The sequence below is a fragment of the Channa argus genome, chromosome 20, assembly GCF_033026475.1.
Source record: "Channa argus isolate prfri chromosome 20, Channa argus male v1.0, whole genome shotgun sequence".
Classification (NCBI taxonomy): domain Eukaryota; kingdom Metazoa; phylum Chordata; class Actinopteri; order Anabantiformes; family Channidae; genus Channa; species Channa argus.
In genome coordinates, this window is record NC_090216.1 from 1,930,747 (window position 1) to 1,951,970 (window position 21,224).

The following is a 21,224-nucleotide window of genomic DNA, read 5'->3' on the forward strand; positions in this document are numbered from 1 at the left end:
AAACTTTATATTTTAGATTATGTGTTTGCACTGACACAAAGACAAATTCCTGGTATTATTAAGTGTTTTAATGGTGCCTGGCAATAAACTTTTTACCATCTTCAAACTATATCCATTATGGGTTTCTTGTACCGTTTATCTGTGTATTTCATACTTTATAATGAAAGTACTGTCAACATCCTAAAATACTGCGTGTTGAAGCAGTTATCAAGCGGTCGGCTCTGTCCAACAACAAAAGGGGAAACAATCATTTGGATTAACATTAACATTTATTAATGGAAAAGGTCATGCACAGACCAGAGATGATTAAAGAGGAGCAATACAGGAGGAAAATACAGCACACAGCTAAACCTCTGGTCATTAAAAAATAAAATCAGTGCACAGTTAATCATACAAAGATTGCATAATAGAAAAAAAGTTTATAAAATTCCCCAGAAATAGTGCAATTTTACCCGTGCCAGGAAAATGAAAGGAAACCTGCTCCACTTTCACTGCCAATTGCCTAAATGTTCCATTTCCCACCAAATACTTTTTCCCACCAAGATTTGCACATGTGAAAATGATGTGGTGCGTTTTCCTCTGGAAGCAAGTGAACGTAAGAGATGTGCAAAAAAAGCTGATGTTAATTGGATGGCTACATGTCACTGACACTGTGCAACACACAGAACATGAATGTTAAGAGTACAGTTTGCCTCCGTGAAGACATACCCTACATTGCACTTGGGAAAACAAAATATAAAATATACATATAGTTTATATATGACGTCCCCCAAAAAACACGTTCCCAGTCAAAGGAAAGCCAGTGTTCCTTTTGTCCCATAAAGGCTACATGTGCACAAAAAACAAATGCTGACTGAGTTTATAGAACTTTCAAAAAAAAAAAAAAGAGTTTTCACATTTAAAAGAAGAGCAAATGCGCCCAACAGGCCAAAGACTGTATCTGTAGTGTACGCGGGGAAATAATCAACTCTCCTCACTTCGTGATGTGTTCAAAACATCGTTCTTTGCAGTGAACTTGCCAGAAACACAATGAAGTTTGTGACAGAAAATTAATTATTGTTCAATATTTTATACAAATAATTTCATATCAAAAATTGTAAACGTTTACCTTCGGCTTCACAACTGTTCATAGCACATAAACGTGCGTCAAGGTAAACTCCAAACACGCTGTTCTATTTTACCGAGGTGAATAAAACAAACACAAATGGTACTTTCATTTAAATCCAATGTGGACACGGTGCAACACAGAGTGTGCCTCTGCGAAGCTTTTAATGTTGTGGCAAGACTTTGATGTTGCTGCACTTGGACACATTACAGTCCACTGTTCTTGTTATTTTGTCCACCCCGGAGCCAGCAGCCGTAAGCTTCAGACTCTTACAGTAAAGAATTGAGTGGATTCTGCTCATGCTGCAGTGGTAGACAAATGTAATCCCCCTGTATATTTATGAAGACAATCTAAGCCAAAGTGTAGTGAATTTTCTTTGATTCCATCTTCCTCCCACCTGATAGTCAGGAATAAAATTACAATTTATCGGCTTGCTAATAGGTATTGCACCAACAACACACCTGCTTATACGAATGTAAGATTATGTAGTGACGCACAGCACATACACAACACTGTAACACACACAGACACACCAAACAGGCTAGATAAGAGTCAACAAAACACAGCCGTGCGATTAGACGTGGCACCAAAGTGAAACAGAGTGACGGCACGAGCTGCAGTGAGCGCTTCTACCCAGTTACAGCCCGTTCTCTCACTGGGAACCAAATGTACATTCAAAATCTATTCTCAAAACACCTTCATTAAGCTCAGTTGAGGCATGAAAAACAAGTCCCAATCTGGGTCGGACCCTCAAGTGCCCGACCCCTCTACGTCTAGGGTCACCGGCTCCAGCCGACTTCTGTCGAGTGCAGCGTGCTACATGTACTGGTGTGCATATTGTACACTACATTCCCAAGCTATGGGTTCTACGGCAAAGCTAAACCTGTACAGGCTGAGCCACAGGTCAGAGATCGTTCATCCTGAACCCTCATCTGTCAGCCGCATTTCAAATGAAAAACAACCTCCTCTGCAGAGCAAGTGCTGAAAGCCTGATGAGCATAGAGTTTAAACGTAGGTCTGGGTCAGGATGTGCATGCTGGTGTATGATGAAGAGAAGGAAAAGAAGGAGACTGTATGCAAGAGCGGTGGCATCTCTTCTCTAGTGTTAGCAAATAGGCATTTCTTCCATTGCCCAACATCAACAATAGAACTTTAATGCAAACCATTTCTGCACATGCTACAGACACCAAAAACAAATAAATCTTCCCAGTGTCAATTTGTGAGGAGGTGGTTCAGAGATGTGCTGCTTTGGTACAATTGTGGACGGAGTGTTTAAAAAAAGCAGTTTCACAAACACAACGGACAAAAACCAACTGAGGAGACGAGCAAACATTTAATGTAACGCTTCCCATAGAGGAGGACGCATGGAAAGGATTACAAAAGGATAAATATTATATATTATATATTCATATATATGTTTCCATTTACTGAATCCCTGTGAAGATAAAAAACACCATTAGAAAGAGAAGGAGGTGTCATCAGCGTGTGGAGAAAGAGTGCAGGCCCCTCGGTCAATGTGATTCAGAAAACAGAGCACCAGTGGACGAGGGTTACACACGGACACCTCAGACCCACAGAAAAGGAGCTGTAACAGCCCCCAGCCCGAACACATACGCGCACATCATTCGCATCACGTCATTTTTAGTGTATGCGAGCCCCCACTCAGGTCTGTCCTGTTCATTTCAGGGTGGTGAGCATTGGTTTACGTGCAGCCCTGACGGGAGCCCTCAGGCAATGCAGCCAGACAGGTTGAGACTGGTCGGTCCTGGTCCAGGCCGCTTCCTCTCAGGTGGGCTTCAAAGCTGGTGCACGATACTGTCCGTGTGGTTGGCTGGAACGGAGGCGTCCTGCCGCAGTCGCTGCCACTGGAAAGTTGTGCTGAGGGAGCCCACCTCGTCCTCCTCAGTCTCCTGCTCCTTGGCAAACTCCATAAACACCTAGAAGACAGTGAAAAAGATAGAGGGAGGGAGGAAAGAAAGAAAGAAAGAGGAAGATTAACAGTGTGGATGCGCTTTTTTACAGCGCACAGAGAATGAAACTTTGTTTTCCCCAAAAAAAGCAGAAACATTGGACCACAGAACATGTTTCCACTGTTTTTCACTCCGACATCAGAACCCTGTGTGCACAGGATTGATTTACTTCTTCCTCTTTGCATGATAATGTTTCAGTCTGCATTTCTGGATGTAGCGGTGGATTATATTAAGTGTTTTCCAAAGAACTGCTTAGTCTAAGTTCATCATGAAATACATTTTATAAACCTTTCAGCCAAATCAACACCACCATTACACAACTTCCATGGAATCTAGATAGAAGATTTTCAAGGTTTTTTTTTCAGCAAATGGGGGGCTTGTGGGTCAGCGGTAGAGCACTAGGTCGGGATGGAGAAGGCTGCAGGTCGAATCCCACCACACCCAAGGGGGACCTTGGTGCCAGTCCCAAGCCCGGATAAAATGGGAGGGCTGCGGCAGGAAGGGCATCTGGCATAAAAACTCATGTCACATCAACGTGCGACCCCTGAAGGGACAAGCTGAACTCTGCTAACCTTTTATTTTTTTTGGTTCCAATGAATGAATATAGCTATATAAGCCACAACAAACTGAAGAATGCCCATCACTACTGCTCAGAGCCCAAACAACATATTCAGAAGGTGTTCAGCACTTTGGCATAGCAATTATCATGTGCCTATTAAAATAAAATAGCTTGTTAGGTTTGTATCTCCATTATTTAAAAGCACATACCTGCTCTAAGGTCGACTGGGAGAAGTTATACTCTTCAAAATTGAAGGTTTTCTTGGCTGAAGACAAAAAGAGATTAGAAAGATGAGTCAACTGAATGAGTCAACAGATATGTCCCAGATAGCAGAGGTGTGTGTGTGTGCATGTGTGTGTGTGAGTGTGTTAGACAGATTAGAAGTGACTCACCACTTTCTAACTGAGAGAAGGACTTGGCCAGTGATTTGACGTCCTCCATGGGGATCTTGTAAACCATCAGAGTAGCAAAGCTGCAAAGAAAGCATCAGAATACAGAATTAGTAACAGTTATGTTTCACTATACTTGCATAACACATACACATAACACATTCCCAGGCCCTAAATAGTAAGTATCAAAAAGCTCTTTTAAGTCCTATGAACTGGTCAAGTTGTACTCAAAACAATAACGTTGAAACAAAATTTGTCCACACAAAGAAATAAAAACACGCACAGACATACATACATATTTAAACATGTTTTCTACAATACTGTTAATATATTTTGATGTAAGCAAATGCATTTCAATGTAGAATATATACAATATGGAAAGATGGAGTACTGTAATGTAAGCTTCAGCAACAGCACAGTACATGTTCCATTTCCATGAGGTTTTCTTTCTCTACCTTTTTTCTCCTGGATGGCTACAAATTCTGTTAGCATAGTTTATTCATTAAGCTTTATTCTTATTAGATGAGGTCTGTCAAGGTGTTTGTGCGTCAAGAATTCTGCTGATGCTATAAAATGCTGAAGGATATTCGCAGGCATCGTGGGTCCACAATGGAGCACACTACTAATTAATACATTAACAGCTTTTGGCTTGTCCCTTCAGGGAATTCACAGACATTTTACCATTTCATGGAAAATATGAGCTCATTTTGAATTTGACGGCAGCAACATACTCAAAAAAGTTGGAACAGGGGCAACAAAAGGATTTAAGAGCATGTAAACAAATAAAAATATTGAGTTTCACCTCTCCTGCCGGGCAGCGTGAGGAAAGATCCGGAGGATCTCATCATGCAGCAACGCCACCTGCTGGAGCCCTGTCAGTTCCTCTCTGAGCTTCACTTCCAAACTATATCCTTGACCATATTTCCCTTTTAAATGTTGTATGGAGCCAATGCATCTGTTCGAGAACAGAATATTAGTGAGTTCAAAATGTGGGAAATCTGAGAAGACCACTGTGTCCAGTGAAAAGCACAAACCTGAGCCGGCCAGAAACCATGATAGCCACACGGTCACACACGGCCTCGGCCTCCTCCATGTAGTGCGTGGTGAGGATGGCCCCCCGCTGGTGGTTCTTGAATGCAGCACGTATGGCTCTCCTACACAAAAGGAGAGGAACGGGTCATAAACTGTTGCTGAATGTGACAAAAAGACAAAGAAGGAGGCATCCTTCAAAAACAAGGATCTGTGAAAACTAGTAGACTTAACAAAAAGTCTAAATTAACAGTTTTCTTCTGGTTTATTGCAATGTTATTTGGCCCAAAATGAATGAAATTACTTAAACATGAATGTTCTGTTTAGAAAAAGAAAATATTGAATCTTTTTGTTGAGGTTAAATTATACATGTTAAAGACATAAGATCCTTCTTATTATTACTCAAACATAGTTTACCACATGCGCTGTTTAGACTTGGGGTCCATCCCTGATGACGGCTCATCCAGTAAGACGATCTGAGGATTCCCAATCATACTCAAGGCAAAACAAAGCTGGAAAACAACAGCACAAACCGTGGGGTGAGAATTTACTGAATCAGACAGACATAACACAAGTCAATTAAATGTGCCTTGATCTGGAAATGGTCAGAATTCGATGACTAAATGAAATACTAATAGGGAGAAGTGCAACTCGACTTCACCAAAATTCCAATGTAAGATGAGCATTTGTTGGTTTGCAAATGTGAAACTATAACTGGCAAAAACTCCATGTGGGTTAAAATGAGTGTCACTTCAATTGTACATCTACTGTATGTCATTGCATTCAGATTTAGTCATTTGATAGATGCTTTTATCCAAAGCAACTTACACGTGAGGTACAAAGCAGAAAAAAAATCTCAAGGAGAAAATGTTAAAGCAAATTGCTATGAGAAGAAATGGTTCCATTTCAAGAGACTCAAGTACAAGATAATACCAGGAAAACTCTTTTGTGTGCATTGACAGACAGAATTTGGGCAGCGTGTCATTGCTGGACATTTTCTCACCTTCCTCTTGATTCCTGCTGAAAGACTCTTGGCTTGTTTGTTGAGATGCTCCTTAAGCTCCAGAGCATTTACCACCCTGATAATAAAAAAAACACAATTGTCTGTCAACATGAATCATTTTGCTTCACTGAATAAATGTGTCTGTTTGACACGTAACAATCCTGACACCCTTCGTGGCCATTCACTGATGGACTGTGTTAAGCAGGTGAGGCAGTAAAATACTGTGAACACAGTTACTTAATAAATGTTATGATAAAGTTTGTAATCTCATCTCTGCCTGTGCAAGGCTTGGTACTTAAAAAGCTGTGATGGTAACACAGATTCTCTGAGAGTGAGCAGGTGAATGAGAAATACCGCTTGATGATCCCTGGTACGTCTTGTCCTCTCAAACCCTTGATAGCAGCGTAGATCTCTAGGTGTTCCTGCAGAGTGATCCTGGGCCACAGAGGATTTACCTGGGGACAGTAGCCCACATGCTCCAGGGGACTGTCCACGCGACGAAACTCTGTGCTATAGTCCCCCATCAGCACCTGGGGAAAGGTAAACCGATGGTCACTCATCTAATAACTTTAGGTTTAAGTCAGTTTCAGTCTGCATTTACGTTTCTGGGCCAATTGTAGAAAGTTTATTATTATTTATTTTTTTCTGTTTCAACACAACTTAGGGATGTTTTGCTTAAATGTCTAATTACTAGTAATGTTAACACAATGTGCTGCAAAATTGCATTTCACATCAAGTGAAATTTATAGGTCTGAAACCAAAAATAAATGTATTTTATTTATTTTCCTGCCTACATTAACTCCTTTGACAAAATGACATAACGTTCAGAGGCCATCCTCTCTGAAAACCCACCCTAAGCTTCCCCTCTAATGGAACAGTTGAACTGTGGCTGAAGGTGGATTTATTGGAACAAGGCTCTCATGGCTTCATTAAACCTGCCTTAGAATCATCCAAACATGACCTTAAGTGAACAAAACAGTCATGAAATTTAGGGGCATCTGAGCTTTTGGAAACAGGAGTAAACATGGTCAATGACACTAATTAGGTAACTCCTGAAAGGTTTCTTCTTTTTTTTACATGTGATAAATTCTTGCAATTATCATTTATTTCCAGCTGTAAGTGAACGGAAAAGGTTGTACAGATGTGACCGACGTTGCACAGTAGAGACAAGAAGAGCAGTTGACATAATCTAGACTGTACCTGGCCTGCAGTGGGATCCGTGTCACCTGACAACATGTGCATGATGGTGGTCTTTCCTGCTCCATTGGGGCCCAAAAGTCCAAGAACCTCACCTGAAGAAACAGCAATGTCATCCTGATATTTGTGAATTCAGATGGTTTTCTCCTACAGTCCCAATACACTCTCATGTGGTAACCATGCAATCAACACAACTCTACACATACCTTTGCGGACACAGAAAGATATGTTGTTTGCAGCCACTTTTCTCCTCTTGTTGAGAGAAAAACCTTCTCTTCTACCCTTGTAATTCTTCTTTAGGTTACTCACAACCACCACGGGTTTCTGAAAGTGCAGGACATCAAAGATGGTGAAAACATCCAGGACCTCAAATCAGTACAACGGCGTGTTCTCAAGCTCATATCAAGATCATCCACTGGGACCAACTTCAAAAGACACTTCTTCTACTGTGATGACACAATACAGCATCACTCACCTCTTCACAGGACTGGCAGGTAAGAGCTTCCTTCACCCTGGCCTTCTCTATCTGCACATCCTCATCCTCGTTCAGCACTTCTTCTGGATTCCTCTCCAATTTGGGCTTTGACTTGGACGAGATCCTGTGATGATTTGAACAAAAACTGCCAGGGTTGGTGGTCAAACAACATTTATTATCAATAAAACATGAACTCCAATTTATCAAGAAGCTTAATGGTCTTTACTGTAAGATGTCAATGTACTGAGCTTTGCAGTAATCTGAGACTGGACTTGTATCATCACCTGCAGAACTGATCCTTTTTTATTGCCCTCCCTCCATAGCGCATTTCCAGCCAACGAAGCATGAATAGTAGCAGGATGCAGTGGAGATAGGGCTGAACACACAGAGGGGCACATGCAATATTGTATTTTCACTTGCTCACACCCCATTTTCTACACATATGAATTATAAATAGTTATTTTATCTTAAATGAGATACTTACAGCTACAACTGCAATGAGTAGGTTCTTCCACAAGATGCTCCCCTCATGGAGAGAGGGCAGAAAGGTGGCCTGTAAATAGTTTAAACATACATACATATATATACACAGAGATCCATCCATCTGAGCAATTTCTGCAACTCAGCACAGGAACCACTGGTGGTACTGTACCTCGGTGATGCAGATTAGGCAGCCCATAAGAGGGTACAGAGGATTGAGGAAGCACAAGATGTTGTGCAGGTTTCTGGTCAGACCAAATTCGTCAATCACAAATGACAACTGAACGATTGAAGCGGTCACCACACACACCTGAGGCGCAAGTCATTCAGTTAGTGAGCAAAACCCTTTCACGTGGCTCTAAAAATGAGCATCATCTTAAAAAACTAATTATGTTATATCTGAATTTTCAATATGTATCCTTACTCACCATCATAGAGATTACAGAAAAGAAATCCCTGTTGCTCTGGACTCGAGCAAAGCCAAAGGAAAACACATAAGTGAAAAGAATCATGGCTGGAGAGAAGCCAAGAGTGCATAGAACCTAGGAGACAGGAGAAGTGACGTCATTACTTTAGCCTAAGGATTATTATTACATTTACATTTAGTCATTTAGCAGACGCTTTAATCCAAAGCGATTTACAAGTGAGGTACAAGGCAGCAAAAATCTAAGTCAAGGAGAAAACATCAAAGCAAAGTCCTATCAGAAAAGTGTTCACAGTTCACGAGATACAAGTGCAAGAGAGCAGAAAGTTTTTTGTTTTTTTTTAAGTGCATAGGAAGATGCGGAAGAGTTCAGTTTTCAGCAGTTTTGTGAATATTGGGAGAGAATCAGCTGAGCGTGCAGCGTTTCGTAGCTCGTTCCACCATCGTGGGATCATTGCGCTGAACGAGATATGAAAGAGATATTTTTTTATCCATTACTCTATTGCTTAATTGACAAATCTATAGATTATTTTCCCATTAAGATCCCCACCATAAAAAAACTCAAAAACAAAAGTGTCTTCATCCATATAAGTCACAAAACTGGGTAACTGGGAAACTGGATTATGGTTTAAGAAGAACGAACATGAAATCCGTCAGTAGCACTGGTCCCTGTCCTCCTCTGTCTGCTGCTGACTGTGACTGTCTCAGTGTCCACCAGGTTTAACAGTTCGCGCATTAAGTGCAGCACATCCAGCTTTTTCTAACTTCCAGCTTTAGGTGGATGCAAGTTAACATGTTTGTATCAGTTGGAGATTAACCAACAAGCTTATTGTTGTGAGCACATGACGGTGGATGGGGAAGTGCGGTCAAAGCTGTCTGATTGTTTGGTCCTTTCCTTTTATAGATCACCAATTTGCTGAGCTTTTTTTTTGTTTGTTTTACAAGGATTTTGATAAGTTTTCTGAAGTTGTCTGAGATGGAGGAGCCTGCCACGTTTTTGCAGAAGTCTAAAATAACTCTGACAAAACGTTGTACAGGACCAGAGTAGTACACAATAATTTGTTTAGATTATGCCACATCGTTTTAAACACACACACACACACACACACACACACACAAAGCTGTGGTACAGACCACAGCAGTGAGGTTGCTTGAGGTGAGAAGGTTTCCAGTGTGGAATGAGAAGAGGATAATGGTCATGGAGGAGAGGATGAGGTAGTAGAGGGGAATGTCCACTGCCGCCTGGCCACACCAGTAGGCTGATGGTAACAGACCAGAGATACGCAGTGTTGAGCGACACTTAATCTGTAGAGAAAGGAAAGAAACACAAATTCTGTCAATACATAAAGTACAGTATATCTAATAATTAAGAAATAATCAGGACATTATAAAGCCAAATCTGAACAGGGGTTGGGCACCTCATTATTGGACCGACTCAAACTTTACTGATTTGGGAATTCTGCTGCTCTACAGCAGAAAGTGGAACAGCAAGGTTCCCAGGTGGAAGCACTTTATAATCTCAATTTATAATGAATGGTCTATAAAAATTATTATTTTGTATCTAATGAGATTTAGCTCTGAGGGAATTTTCTGAACAAACACTGATGTGTACTTTCTTATATCCAGACTCTGAAGTGCAGTACTGCTTCTCTTTGTGCAACAATGGCCTTGTGAGGACAGATTAAAATTAATCTTCTCACTGGGTTTAAGTCGTTACCTCTCGATCTCGAGTGTGGTCCATTGCAAAATATGCAGGCATTCCAGCTGCCAGCATTCCCAGTATGATGGCCTCTATATGCACTAGAGCATGGGATGTAGAATCTGGGATTTGCTGAAAAGGTCACAACGTAAAAGTTTATTACTTGTAAATGACACAGGGAACAGGATAGATGACACTTCTCCCATATGACTCATAACTCTGTTAAATACTCACATAATCAAATGGTTTGGTCCAAGTTCGTATTTGCCCCGTACCGTTTAGACCTCTTAAAAGAGCATTGCTCAGTATATTGACAGCCATAGGCAGGGAGTGGACTGTGGTGCTGTTGAACGCAACACTGTATTTGAAGCCCTGTTAACAGGCAGAATACAAAGGGTTGATTTAGATGCAAAGCTCTTTGTTAAAGAACTTCACAGGCCGTAAAACTACCACCACATTAACTTTAGGTGGGGTTGCATGCTTTGTCTCATCATCATCTATTAAATGAGGGTGACCTTGCGTGTTCCTGTTACGTTGAAGGCGGCACTGTGGGGAGCTGCAGCCATGTAGTCGTTGTGTTTCATTATTTCCACTTTGAGGTCCTGAGACTCAAGGTTGTGGATGAAGTCAGAAATGTCAGAGTCTGTTGGCAAAAGAAAGATGTGCTGTTGACCCATGAGATAGAAAGCTGCACTGTGCTGAGAATGCAGCAAGAGAAAGACTGCAACCATTGGAAAAGTACTGATATGGTTTACTGTGCAATTTCATAACTGTGCAACTGTACAAAAGCGTCCCATCACCATATTGACTGTTTGCAGGACTTTCTGGAAAAAAAAAAAAGAAACACACCTGAGGAGTTCTGAACAAGGAGGCTGGTGGCATATCTTTGACGTGCTTCATACTTTTTGAGGAGGTAAATGGGCAGAAACTGACGTTCTGGTGAATGAATCTGGATGTTTCCTGTGGCCAGTGACAACACGAGCACCGCAGCAATGAACACCAGGAACAAGGCCAGACTGCAAAGAGTAGTGAGGTAATAAAGGGTAAATGGAAGGAGCTGCGTGCAGATACATTAACAACAACGTACAACATTTGACGGGTATTTTCAGTTTGGCAGTTCACTGTATCACACCTTCAAACCATAATTTCTGTAGCTGGACACTCACGTGTAAACAAAGGCCTTCCTCTCCCTGAACATGTTGACCATGTGCAGCCAGGCCACAGTGCTGAACTGCTGCCGCCACAGAGCGTGACCCGACACAGCATCTGACTTGCCATCTGAAAACGTCAGCAGCCTCTGGTCTGTGTCATCCAGGGAGGCGTTGTCACATTCTTCCTCTGGCTGCTCTCGATTAAACACACTGTAGTCTGGACACAGATGGATTAATACTCGGAACTGAGGATTAGTTTGGGATTTTTATAGCTTAACAATACACCTCAGTGTTTGGTAAGGTACTCACCTGCTTGGTCCACTTCAGCCTCTGCCTCCAAACGGAGAAAAACATCCTCCAGAGTTGTCATGGAAACCCCATAATTGATAATTCCCAGATTGGGTTGACTGTCGAGGTCCGTGAATAAGCCTATAAAAGACAAATTAATCAAGACTTGCTGCTGGTTTACTCACTGCTGTTGAAGTCAAAGTTGAGTTGCAAATGCGCTGCACTAATTATTTTAGCATTCGTCCAGGTTCACGACTAACGGACAGTGCAAACAAACACAGCCACAAACTGATTAAATGGACATTCAGACACAAACAATTTGTTTAATTAAATTACAATTAAACTTGCAGAACTGTGCTGTATCTTAAGTGTTTGAGTTTAGCTTTTTGAATCCACTTTGACTTTAAGAAGTTGCAAGTCAACGTGTGTCTCTAACCGAGGCTGTTGTTCTTCCTGCATCTATACAGTGTGAACTTACCGGGAAATTTGTCCACGCTCTCAAAAGGCAACGTGAACGTCAACTCTGCCTCATGTTCTCGAGACAATTTAGCTTTGGGAACATGCTGCTTTGCCAACAACGTGATCTTTTCAGAGTCACATCGCTCATTAATAGACATCCTGTGAGGAAGGGACAACACAATCTAAAACTATTTCCACAGAGACCTTTGGTTAACACAGATTGTAAAAGACATGCAAATGATGAATAAACAATAAAAACATGAAATTTAAATACATTTTCAAAATATATATATTTTATGTGGGCCACTAGGCGAAATATCCAACAGTGGTCCACTAATGAAAAGCGTCATAAATAAACTACAACAGGAGAGTAAAATGTCCTTGCCTGAGGTGATATCCAACACCACACTTAATCTTGAGATACAGTGATGAGCCAACACATTTCAGCTGTCCCTGAGAAATCACAGCTTTACGATCTGGAGAAAAAAAAAAAAAATGTGCTGAACCATAACAACAGATCAAGAGCAGATTGTGTGATTATGACAACGCAGTTTGTGAGAAAAATTCTAAGTGCAACTCCAAAAAGTAAAAACTCAGTATTTCTTCAAAATTCTCCCTGCTAAAATATAAAATTAGCTCTTATCTTTTTCTAATTTTAATTAAAAGAGGGGGCGGCAGCCGTAGCTCATTTGGTAAAGCAATTGTCCAAAGACAACAGGGTCGGTGGTTCAATTCCCGGTCTCGGCAACGTGTCGAAAAGTCCTTGGGCAAGACATTTGCTGTGTGTGTGTGTGTGTGTGTGTGTGTGTGTGTGAAAGCATGAATCAGAAGCAACATTGTTAAGCACTTTGGATAAAAGGATAAAAAAAACTGATTAAAAAAAAATGACCTGCCTAACATGTTTGGTGCCTGTGGGAGCTGAAATTAACATCACATAAATGAGGATTTCAATCTGCTTCACAACAACACCCTCTGAGGTTTTCCTTATCTAATTTGCTGGTGTAAGCACACACACACACACACACACAGCAGAGATAACTCATACCAGCAAGTATGTCAGCCTCATCCATGTAGTGAGTGCTGAGGACTGTGACTCTGCCAGCTTTGCGACACTTCAGCAATGACCAGACCTGGTGTCTGGAGCAAGGGTCCATACCTGCTGTGGGCTCGTCCAACAGAAGGATCTGACAGACCGACACAAGGTAAAACCGTTACCAAAGTTATCAATAACTGCAAAGTGTACACGTGTACACACACACACACACACACGTAACAGACAGACCCTCTAGGACTTTGAAAAATCTTAGAGGGACAGAAAAGTGTATTATTATTTCTAATGCCAATTTTGGCTACAGATACCTTGGGGTCTCCCAGAATAGCGATTCCCACAGACAGCTTCCTCTTTTGGCCTCCACTCAGATTTTTGGCCTGGGCAGTCATGATCTTCTCCAAGTCCAGATCCTTTAGTACCTTGGTAACCTGTCATAGAATAACAAATATACATTATGCATCATAATTCAGAAGTCAGTATGACCAGTCCTAAAGGAGTGTAACTGTTGGAAAATTTCCCAAAATGCTGCTCAGTACTTATATTACCTGGATATATGCAATTATTTTATTGCTTGTTGTAAACGTAAATATCTTTTTTTAAAATTACTTTTTTCATTTTATTTACAAGCCTAATTTTTATTTTTTATTTTTTTTGAAAGCAACTAAACACTACCTAACCCAAATGACCAAGTATAAAACAGGGTTCACAACAGGCCTCTCATCACCTCTGTGTTAATGTCTTCAGGTGGGATCCCTTTGATGGCGGCAAATATCCTCAGGTGCTCCTCCACAGTGAGCACGTCAAAGATGATGTTGAACTGGGGGCAGATTCCCACCAGACGCTTCATCTCTGATGCGTCTGCGATTTCTGCTACAGGGGAGCCGTAGATGGTGGCCGAACCGTTTGTGGGTGGGCAGATGCCGCACAGGATGTTCATGAGAGTGGACTTTCCAGCTCCGCTGTGTCCCAGCAGGGCTGTGATCTGGCCCTCGTAAATGTCAAATGTCAAACCTGCAGAGTGGACGGCAGGATAAGGATAGTATAGTGAAAGTCAGAAAATCCACGTTAACGTAAGAGCAGATACACAGGAGGACACTGCATAATTCATTAGGTTAAATTATGTCTACGGTGACACACTGCAGAAACCATTTTCTGCTTTATAACATGAAAACTTGCATGAACAGATTGTTTTTTGTGACTAATATTAGTGGAGAAACTATTCCATTTTCCCAATTATCATTTTGCATGGTTTGCTCTAACAAATCTCACAAAGTTTATCTTTGTTCTATGGCATTAAAAGAAGTACATGCAAAAAAATATTTCAGTGCAGAACTTGGCAAATGACCACAACGACTCACCTCTCAGAGCCTCCACTACATTGTCCTTCTCTTTGTATACTTTCCGGATGTTATTGATGCTGCAGAGCAAGCAAGAAAGAAAAGAGAAAAAGAGAAAGGGGAGAAGTGTAAACACTGTGAAGAGCAACTCTTAGGTGACAGGTTGGTCCCATGGCCTCTCCTCAGCCAACGGAACAGAGGTGTTTGTTACACCTCTGCATCCACCCTTCAAAAGTATCTAAAATTTCAGTAAACAGTGTTACAATCTGTGGGTCCTCCACCTAACATGTAAACAACCAATATCAAACCACTTTTTAACCCAACTGACATTCATATGCATGTTCCCACTTTTACCGGATGGCTTCTTTTCCTCTGAACTCTGGAGAAACTGGCTCGACAGATTCATCCCCACCAGAGGTGCCATTTACTTCTGTGTCATACACTGAGCTCACTTCAACATAGCGCTTTCTGCGTTTGGACCAATAGGACGGCTTTAGGAAGTACACCAAGGACCTCCTCATTCCAAACTCACCTGGACATAAGACAAAACAAAATAGTATTAGAAACAGTAACAATATTCAATCACTTTGATCAAACTGAAGAGACGCCATACGGAAACTAGGCTGCAGAACTGACACTTATAATATTAAAGTAAACTTCATTTCGAATAAAGTTTTATTTATATCACCCAATAATATCAGGATGGACAGACATACATGCATCCATAACTACACTTGATTTTAAATTCTACTGAAGTATACCATGTTTGTACTCACCAGGCAGTACCTGGTCCAAGTACATAGCCAACAAAAGGTAGAGCACACAGTCCACAACCAGCATGATCAGGGGCACGTAAAGAGGATGAGGGCCATTGGCCAAGGAAGAAAACACAGCGCCGTCTCCCTGGGCCTCCAGGTAAACAACCTACCACACATGTAAAAAAATAAAAACACATATCCGCCCACTTACAGGCCACGATTATTATTTTCCGCAATATGCTTTATTTCCTGAAAAGGACATGACTCCTAGTGCATTGTCTTTTACATTTAGGCAAACAGACTTCATTTAAAGCTAGTATGCTAATGTTTCATGAATTTATTAATAAATTGCATTATTTTACTATAACTTCTTCTTATACACTCTCTGAAGATTTTGTTACTTCCGATGAAGGAAAATTTGTACTAGCTGAATGTACATTCTACTAATAAACAACGTTTTTCTCGTTTTGCCATTTCAATGTAATAGATACAAACTTTTTAATTCAACTGTAAATTCATTTCCTTACACAGCATTCACTCACTCCCTCAGTGTGTGCACTTGTGTGTGTGTGTGTGTGTTACCTGTGCAATGCCGATAGAGAAGGCGCTGGGGGACAACAGGCAGAGGACCCAGACCAGGGGCTGCGGAAAGTCCTTCATCAGCACAGTGAAAAGTGACAGACAGCCAAACACCACTGTCAGCATTGAGCCCACTGTGCTGGCGAACTTGGGCTTCTTAAATAATGGAGTCAGCATGAAGGAAAAAAAGATCTGCAGAAAGAGAGAGAGAGAGATTAGGCAAGAACACAGAGTCAGGATTATCAACTATGACCAGTCAAACTAAACAATGCATTAACTACTTTACCTTATTTTTAAATTGCAAAAATTGTAAAACAAATAATTATGTCTCAGCAACATGATATTTAATGCACTATTAGCTATTACAAATGTTTCTTCATCTGAAATTAAATAACGTACAATTTTTAAATAAGTACGTTTTGTTACTAGATGAATGTACATTATTATTGTACTAGGCTTTGGGTTACGTTTGCATTTCCCTACATGCAGCTTCTAAACCTAATTCTAGTACCTAATACAAATGCTGTTTGATCATTATTGTTACACAAAATGTCAAGGAGTGTACATAAAATTAAGTCACTGGAAAACAATTAAAATGTAATGTTTCCATGCCTCTTGATAAATTAATAAAAAATTAACCTTATTTATTTCCTGATGAAGAAACATTTGTGATATCTACCTGTGCATTAAATGTTAAGTTGATGAAAAATGGCAATCGCATTTAAAGACACATATACAGGTTTCCCTCTTTCACAGCTCTACTCACAGATGATATCCCATAGAGAAAGATGAGGGAGAAGATGACAATAAAGTCACTGGTAGGGAACAGCTCTGTGTATGTAGCGATGATGGACATCAAGATGGACATCGTGGTCACCAGAGCAGCATATAGGAGGCCCCAGGACAACCTGTTTTAGAACATAAAAAGACACAAGCACGAAAGTTTTAATACCATATTATTTTCACGTAAGCAAAACCTATTCCTGTCTGACTTATTTACCAGAAGGCTGTGTCGTACAGTCCCATCATGGTCATGGTGTCTTTGAGACGGTGTTCCTTCTCAGCTGCCACGTTGACGATGAGGAAGGTGACAAAGGGTGTGAAGGCCAGGACTAGGTAGATGGAGATGAGGGCATGGGGGAATTTCTGCACCTCCACATAGCCTGGCTGACCCATCATCACAACCTTCAGGTCCATCTCACTCCGTACTGACCGCTTTGTCTGCATCTGTACACAGAAACCAGATGGTCAGAAGGTTGACTGGGATCAGGAAACAAATGATCTTCATTATCAACTGATGGACTATTATTTCAGTTCACTAATAACAGAACTGAAACTTAGTCTAAAAGCTTCCTTGGTCAGGAAGCAAGCACTTTGAAAATGTCACAACAAAGAATAAAGTTTCAAATGAATTCTATTAACTGTGAATAAAAAGTCATTCGGTGCTTATGCAACCAGAGACAAACAACTGGCATCTCCTGTATGAAGTTAGCAAGTTATTTTTTGTGCTGCAGCAGAGAAAACCCCAAAATTTTCTAACTGCTGTTTAAGAAACTGCAGGAGAGAAAGAAAGGCTAAGACATCAAAAAGGCATCAGTGCAGCTTACAAAACTAAGAGAAGATGAAATTGAGAGCAATAAGAAAAATGAGGAATGTCTTACCTGGATGATGGCTGCATCAATCAGAGACTGGAGGCGGATGAAGCCAGAGTACCAATAATTAGCTGCTCGGCAGTTTGCCAAGGTGGTGAAACAACTGGCTGGAAGAGACAAGCACAATACTTTACATTTCAGCTTTATTATAAAGAGTGACCTTCTTTACAATTCATTTAAAATAAATGGCCCAATTATAGCCGAGAGTGTAACACAATACTTGTTCTCCAAACATAATCCATAACTCTGGACTTATTTTCTTGCGAAGGATCTAAGAGTTTCAGGTCTGGATTTTGGATTAGCACTAATCAAACTAATTTTGCAGTGAATTTTTAAGCGCCTTCATACAGAGGTGTCCGTTTGTAGTCTATAGATGTTTTCACGTGTGAACTCCAGACAATTTTTGAAGAATCAGGTCCAGAGATGTCTTTCACACTGGCTGGAGGATGTCGGAGTCAAAGCTTTTCTCAAACGGGGAGACTGCTCTTTCACACATGGGTTCATTAGGACATTACATCGACTTTGTAGCAGGGGGCTGGCTTGATAAAGTCTGGGTAGTGTTTGGGCCATCTCTCTTTTCCAGATAAAGTCTAAAAATGTTTCGGGCTCCAGTGCCTGTTTGAAAGCAGCATGTGTGGAACTACCAGAATTCTGTCTTAATTACAGTAAATCTGTAAAATGTTCTAAAACATTTGGTTTAGTGGGGTACACAGCCTGTTAACTTCAGATTACCTCGATGAATTTTTTTTTTTTTTTTTTTTTTTTTTTACAGGAAATTTAATATAAGATAATATTCATGTCAGATTTTACCAATAGATTCTGTATAATCACTGGGTAGAGGCAGCTCGCTGTATGGGAAGCGTAGCCTGTAAGACATGGCAGAGCTGTCCGTGAAGACAACACCAACATAGCTGGACGGCTCATACAGGCTGGCATTCTCTAGGTCCTCTTCACTGGCAAACATCTCTAGATGGTCCTGCATGTCTACAAAAACATGAGGAGGAAGAACACAGTATAAAAATGCAACCACATTTGCTGCCTCCTTTGTAATTTGCACTCCAATATCAATAGAACTCTACAATTTGTCCGGCTTCTTTGTGTATATTTTCAATATTTAACTTTACAAGACAAGGTGCATTTTACAGCTAGTCTGAGTTGAATTAACACAATAATGTTGTAAGACGCTTACGCATCTCCTGGGCCACCTCTTCCATGATGTGGTTGGTGATGTTAGTAATGGGTGTGTAGCCCAGGCCCCTGAGGAAGCGGGATTCATGCTCCAGCTCCATAGTGCTTATGCCTCCATAATAAACATGAGGATTCAAGGTACTGATAAGTATGAGGAGACCCAGCAGCAGCAGAGGTAAAACCAACTCCTGTAAGGACAAGACATATGAGTATAAACAGTTGATGAGATCAGGATAGCAGTGTTGAAAACCCCCACTTAAATCAGGGAGCATCCCAAAGCCTTCGCATCCCAGATAACTCATAAATACAGCACTCCGTCCTCAGCACGAGAATAAAAATACTTGTTACTTCCTGGTGATTAACTTGATCCTGCTCGTCTTCAGTGGCTTTAGAAGATCAGATCAGTTCACCAGATCAGATCTCATGACAAATGAAATCAGTCACTCTTTCTCTCATCTCATCTGGAAACACTTTCCCACAGCTTGAAGTGTAAATAATTTAAATAGTACTGATACAGGCCTCCATAGGTTGCACTAAAATATTAGTTGGTAAACACATCGCAAACAATTATTGCATTAAAAACCAACAAGGTTAGTTTACAATTTTCCACAAACCATCACATGAAGGGGTTTAACTTGTCATGAGCAGACTTTGACAGGCAACTGGCATCACTGGTATGAAGTTAACTATGAAAATGTTTTGCACTGTAGCTTTGAGTAATTCCTGAAAATTCCCAACTCTTGTTAGGATTTAAAGATTCCAAAATCAAACATTATATTGTTTATGAATTAAAAAGTAGCTCATCTGAAAGAAGTAGCACACAGCACACAGGTAGAAAAACACAGACACATTTTCAGTGATCACAGATAAAGTGATCATTGATAAAGTGCCCACTTTTAGTTTTCCAACAGCACATGCTCTTATCCACCTCCTATCCTATCCTCCAATACTTGTCCACAAACCCTTATTGCTGCATATTTCAAACTTTGCTGCATGACAAGCTGTGGGATGTAGTAGCATATGAAGACAACTGTCAAACACTGTGACAGAATCTTGTGCGTTAGTTGAGCCCAAACCCGTAGAACAAGCTCACACTCTGAACAGAATTAGATCAGTCTGCACCTGGAGACTCTGCTGCTTGGTCCTCCATTTGATCAGCAGGTTCTTGTAGAGAAGACTTCTTGTTTGATGCCATACTCCTGCATCTCTTTTATACATAGGCTGCATACTTCCAGTGTGCCTCATCTGAATGACATATGGACGAGGAGTCCTCTCCCTAATGCTGGCCACAGCTGCCAAAGAAATGCATGAGAAAATTTAATATCCTCTGCAGACATTCACACTTACATCATTTAGAGGTTAAGCAACAGGTCTAGTTTTGTAATTAATACATTATATATTTTTGTTATATACTTAGTTGCTTACCACTAAGAAAATAAGCAGAAATATTGGAATAAAAAAAAATGTTGCAGGCCTTAAATATACTAACACACTGTAGAAAGATTAATATTTAAGATACAAATGTAAATACTGTCACTACTAAGGTAATGTAATAATAAAGGATTGCGGAGGAATCAAGAACGGAAGACTGAATTAGGGTTTGATTTGTGTGATGTAAAAAAAAGAAACGCCGGATACATTTACAGCAACATTACGCTTTTCACCAACGAGTTGGCTGATGCACTGTTTGCTAAAGATTTCCATCCTTCATTTCTACTTATGCCTAATAATCGTGCATAACCACAACTCAACACAACATATTCCCACCCACTGTTATAACTGCAACTGGCGACAGTGTTGGTATCTGCAGTGACGCTCCCACCACGTTAGTGAACCGGCTCCTAATGAAGCTAAATTCAACTTTCAATTGAACAAACGTTACGTTAGCTCCCTAACGTTAAGCTACCATGGAGCTTGCTGTGACGGCTGACATCCCAGTACTGTTGGAATTCGCAAGGCACTGTCCACGTCGCTCATGTTAGATGCCGACTGGGAATTGGAGAAGGGATTTCTCACATATAAACGCGAGGCTCCAAAATGCAAAACGAACAGAGAGACATCAAACATGTTTCTCCTGAGCTAACGCGCCGTGCCAGCCCATTATTGTGTGCGCACGACGTTAGCACGCTAGCGCGCTACAACAACAGCAGGCTACAACAAAGCCGATATCTCTGAGAAACACTACACATTCATTTGCGAAAAAAACATTTTATACACTTACGTATGAAATACATTAAGACATATCTTTCCCCAACGTGTGTGTTGACGGCCTTCGCTTACATTATATGTTATTGTTACGAGCTCCTCGGTTGTTGCGTAGCTACTTCCTCCTGTCAAATACAGTCCATTAAAGTCAGGTGGACCAATCAGATCTGATCTCATCATAATTGACAACTGTTTGGACCAATAACAAAGCGATTTCGTTTTTGTT

General features: G+C 40.7%; 1 protein-coding gene across 2 annotated transcripts; it reads right to left on the reverse strand.

The window, feature by feature from the left end:
• Window positions 1-250: 250 nt before the first annotated feature.
• On the reverse strand, window positions 251-21,167 carry abca5 (ATP-binding cassette, sub-family A (ABC1), member 5). Of its 2 annotated transcripts, none has more exons than XM_067487370.1 (38): window positions 21,015-21,167; window positions 19,916-20,085; window positions 18,795-18,981; window positions 18,416-18,589; window positions 17,615-17,712; window positions 16,954-17,180; window positions 16,720-16,861; window positions 15,957-16,145; window positions 15,393-15,540; window positions 14,971-15,148; window positions 14,638-14,696; window positions 14,004-14,290; window positions 13,588-13,707; window positions 13,274-13,412; window positions 12,614-12,704; window positions 12,248-12,387; window positions 11,791-11,910; window positions 11,497-11,698; window positions 11,180-11,346; window positions 10,846-10,973; window positions 10,565-10,702; window positions 10,349-10,462; window positions 9,766-9,936; window positions 8,636-8,749; window positions 8,380-8,517; window positions 8,212-8,280; window positions 8,012-8,103; window positions 7,728-7,851; window positions 7,459-7,576; window positions 7,256-7,347; window positions 6,410-6,585; window positions 6,056-6,131; window positions 5,470-5,564; window positions 5,058-5,177; window positions 4,826-4,978; window positions 4,027-4,106; window positions 3,844-3,899; window positions 251-3,042 (listed from the first exon to the last, which is right to left on the reverse strand). In XM_067487370.1, the coding sequence occupies exons 1-38, from the start codon at window positions 21,025-21,027 to the stop codon at window positions 2,902-2,904; spliced, it is 5,046 nt and encodes a 1,681-aa protein (XP_067343471.1). In that variant the 5' UTR covers window positions 21,028-21,167; the 3' UTR covers window positions 251-2,901. The 2 variants fall into 2 exon arrangements, with proteins under 2 accessions (XP_067343471.1, XP_067343472.1); XM_067487371.1 differs by having other exon boundaries at window positions 21,074-21,165.
• Window positions 21,168-21,224: the final 57 nt, after the last annotated feature.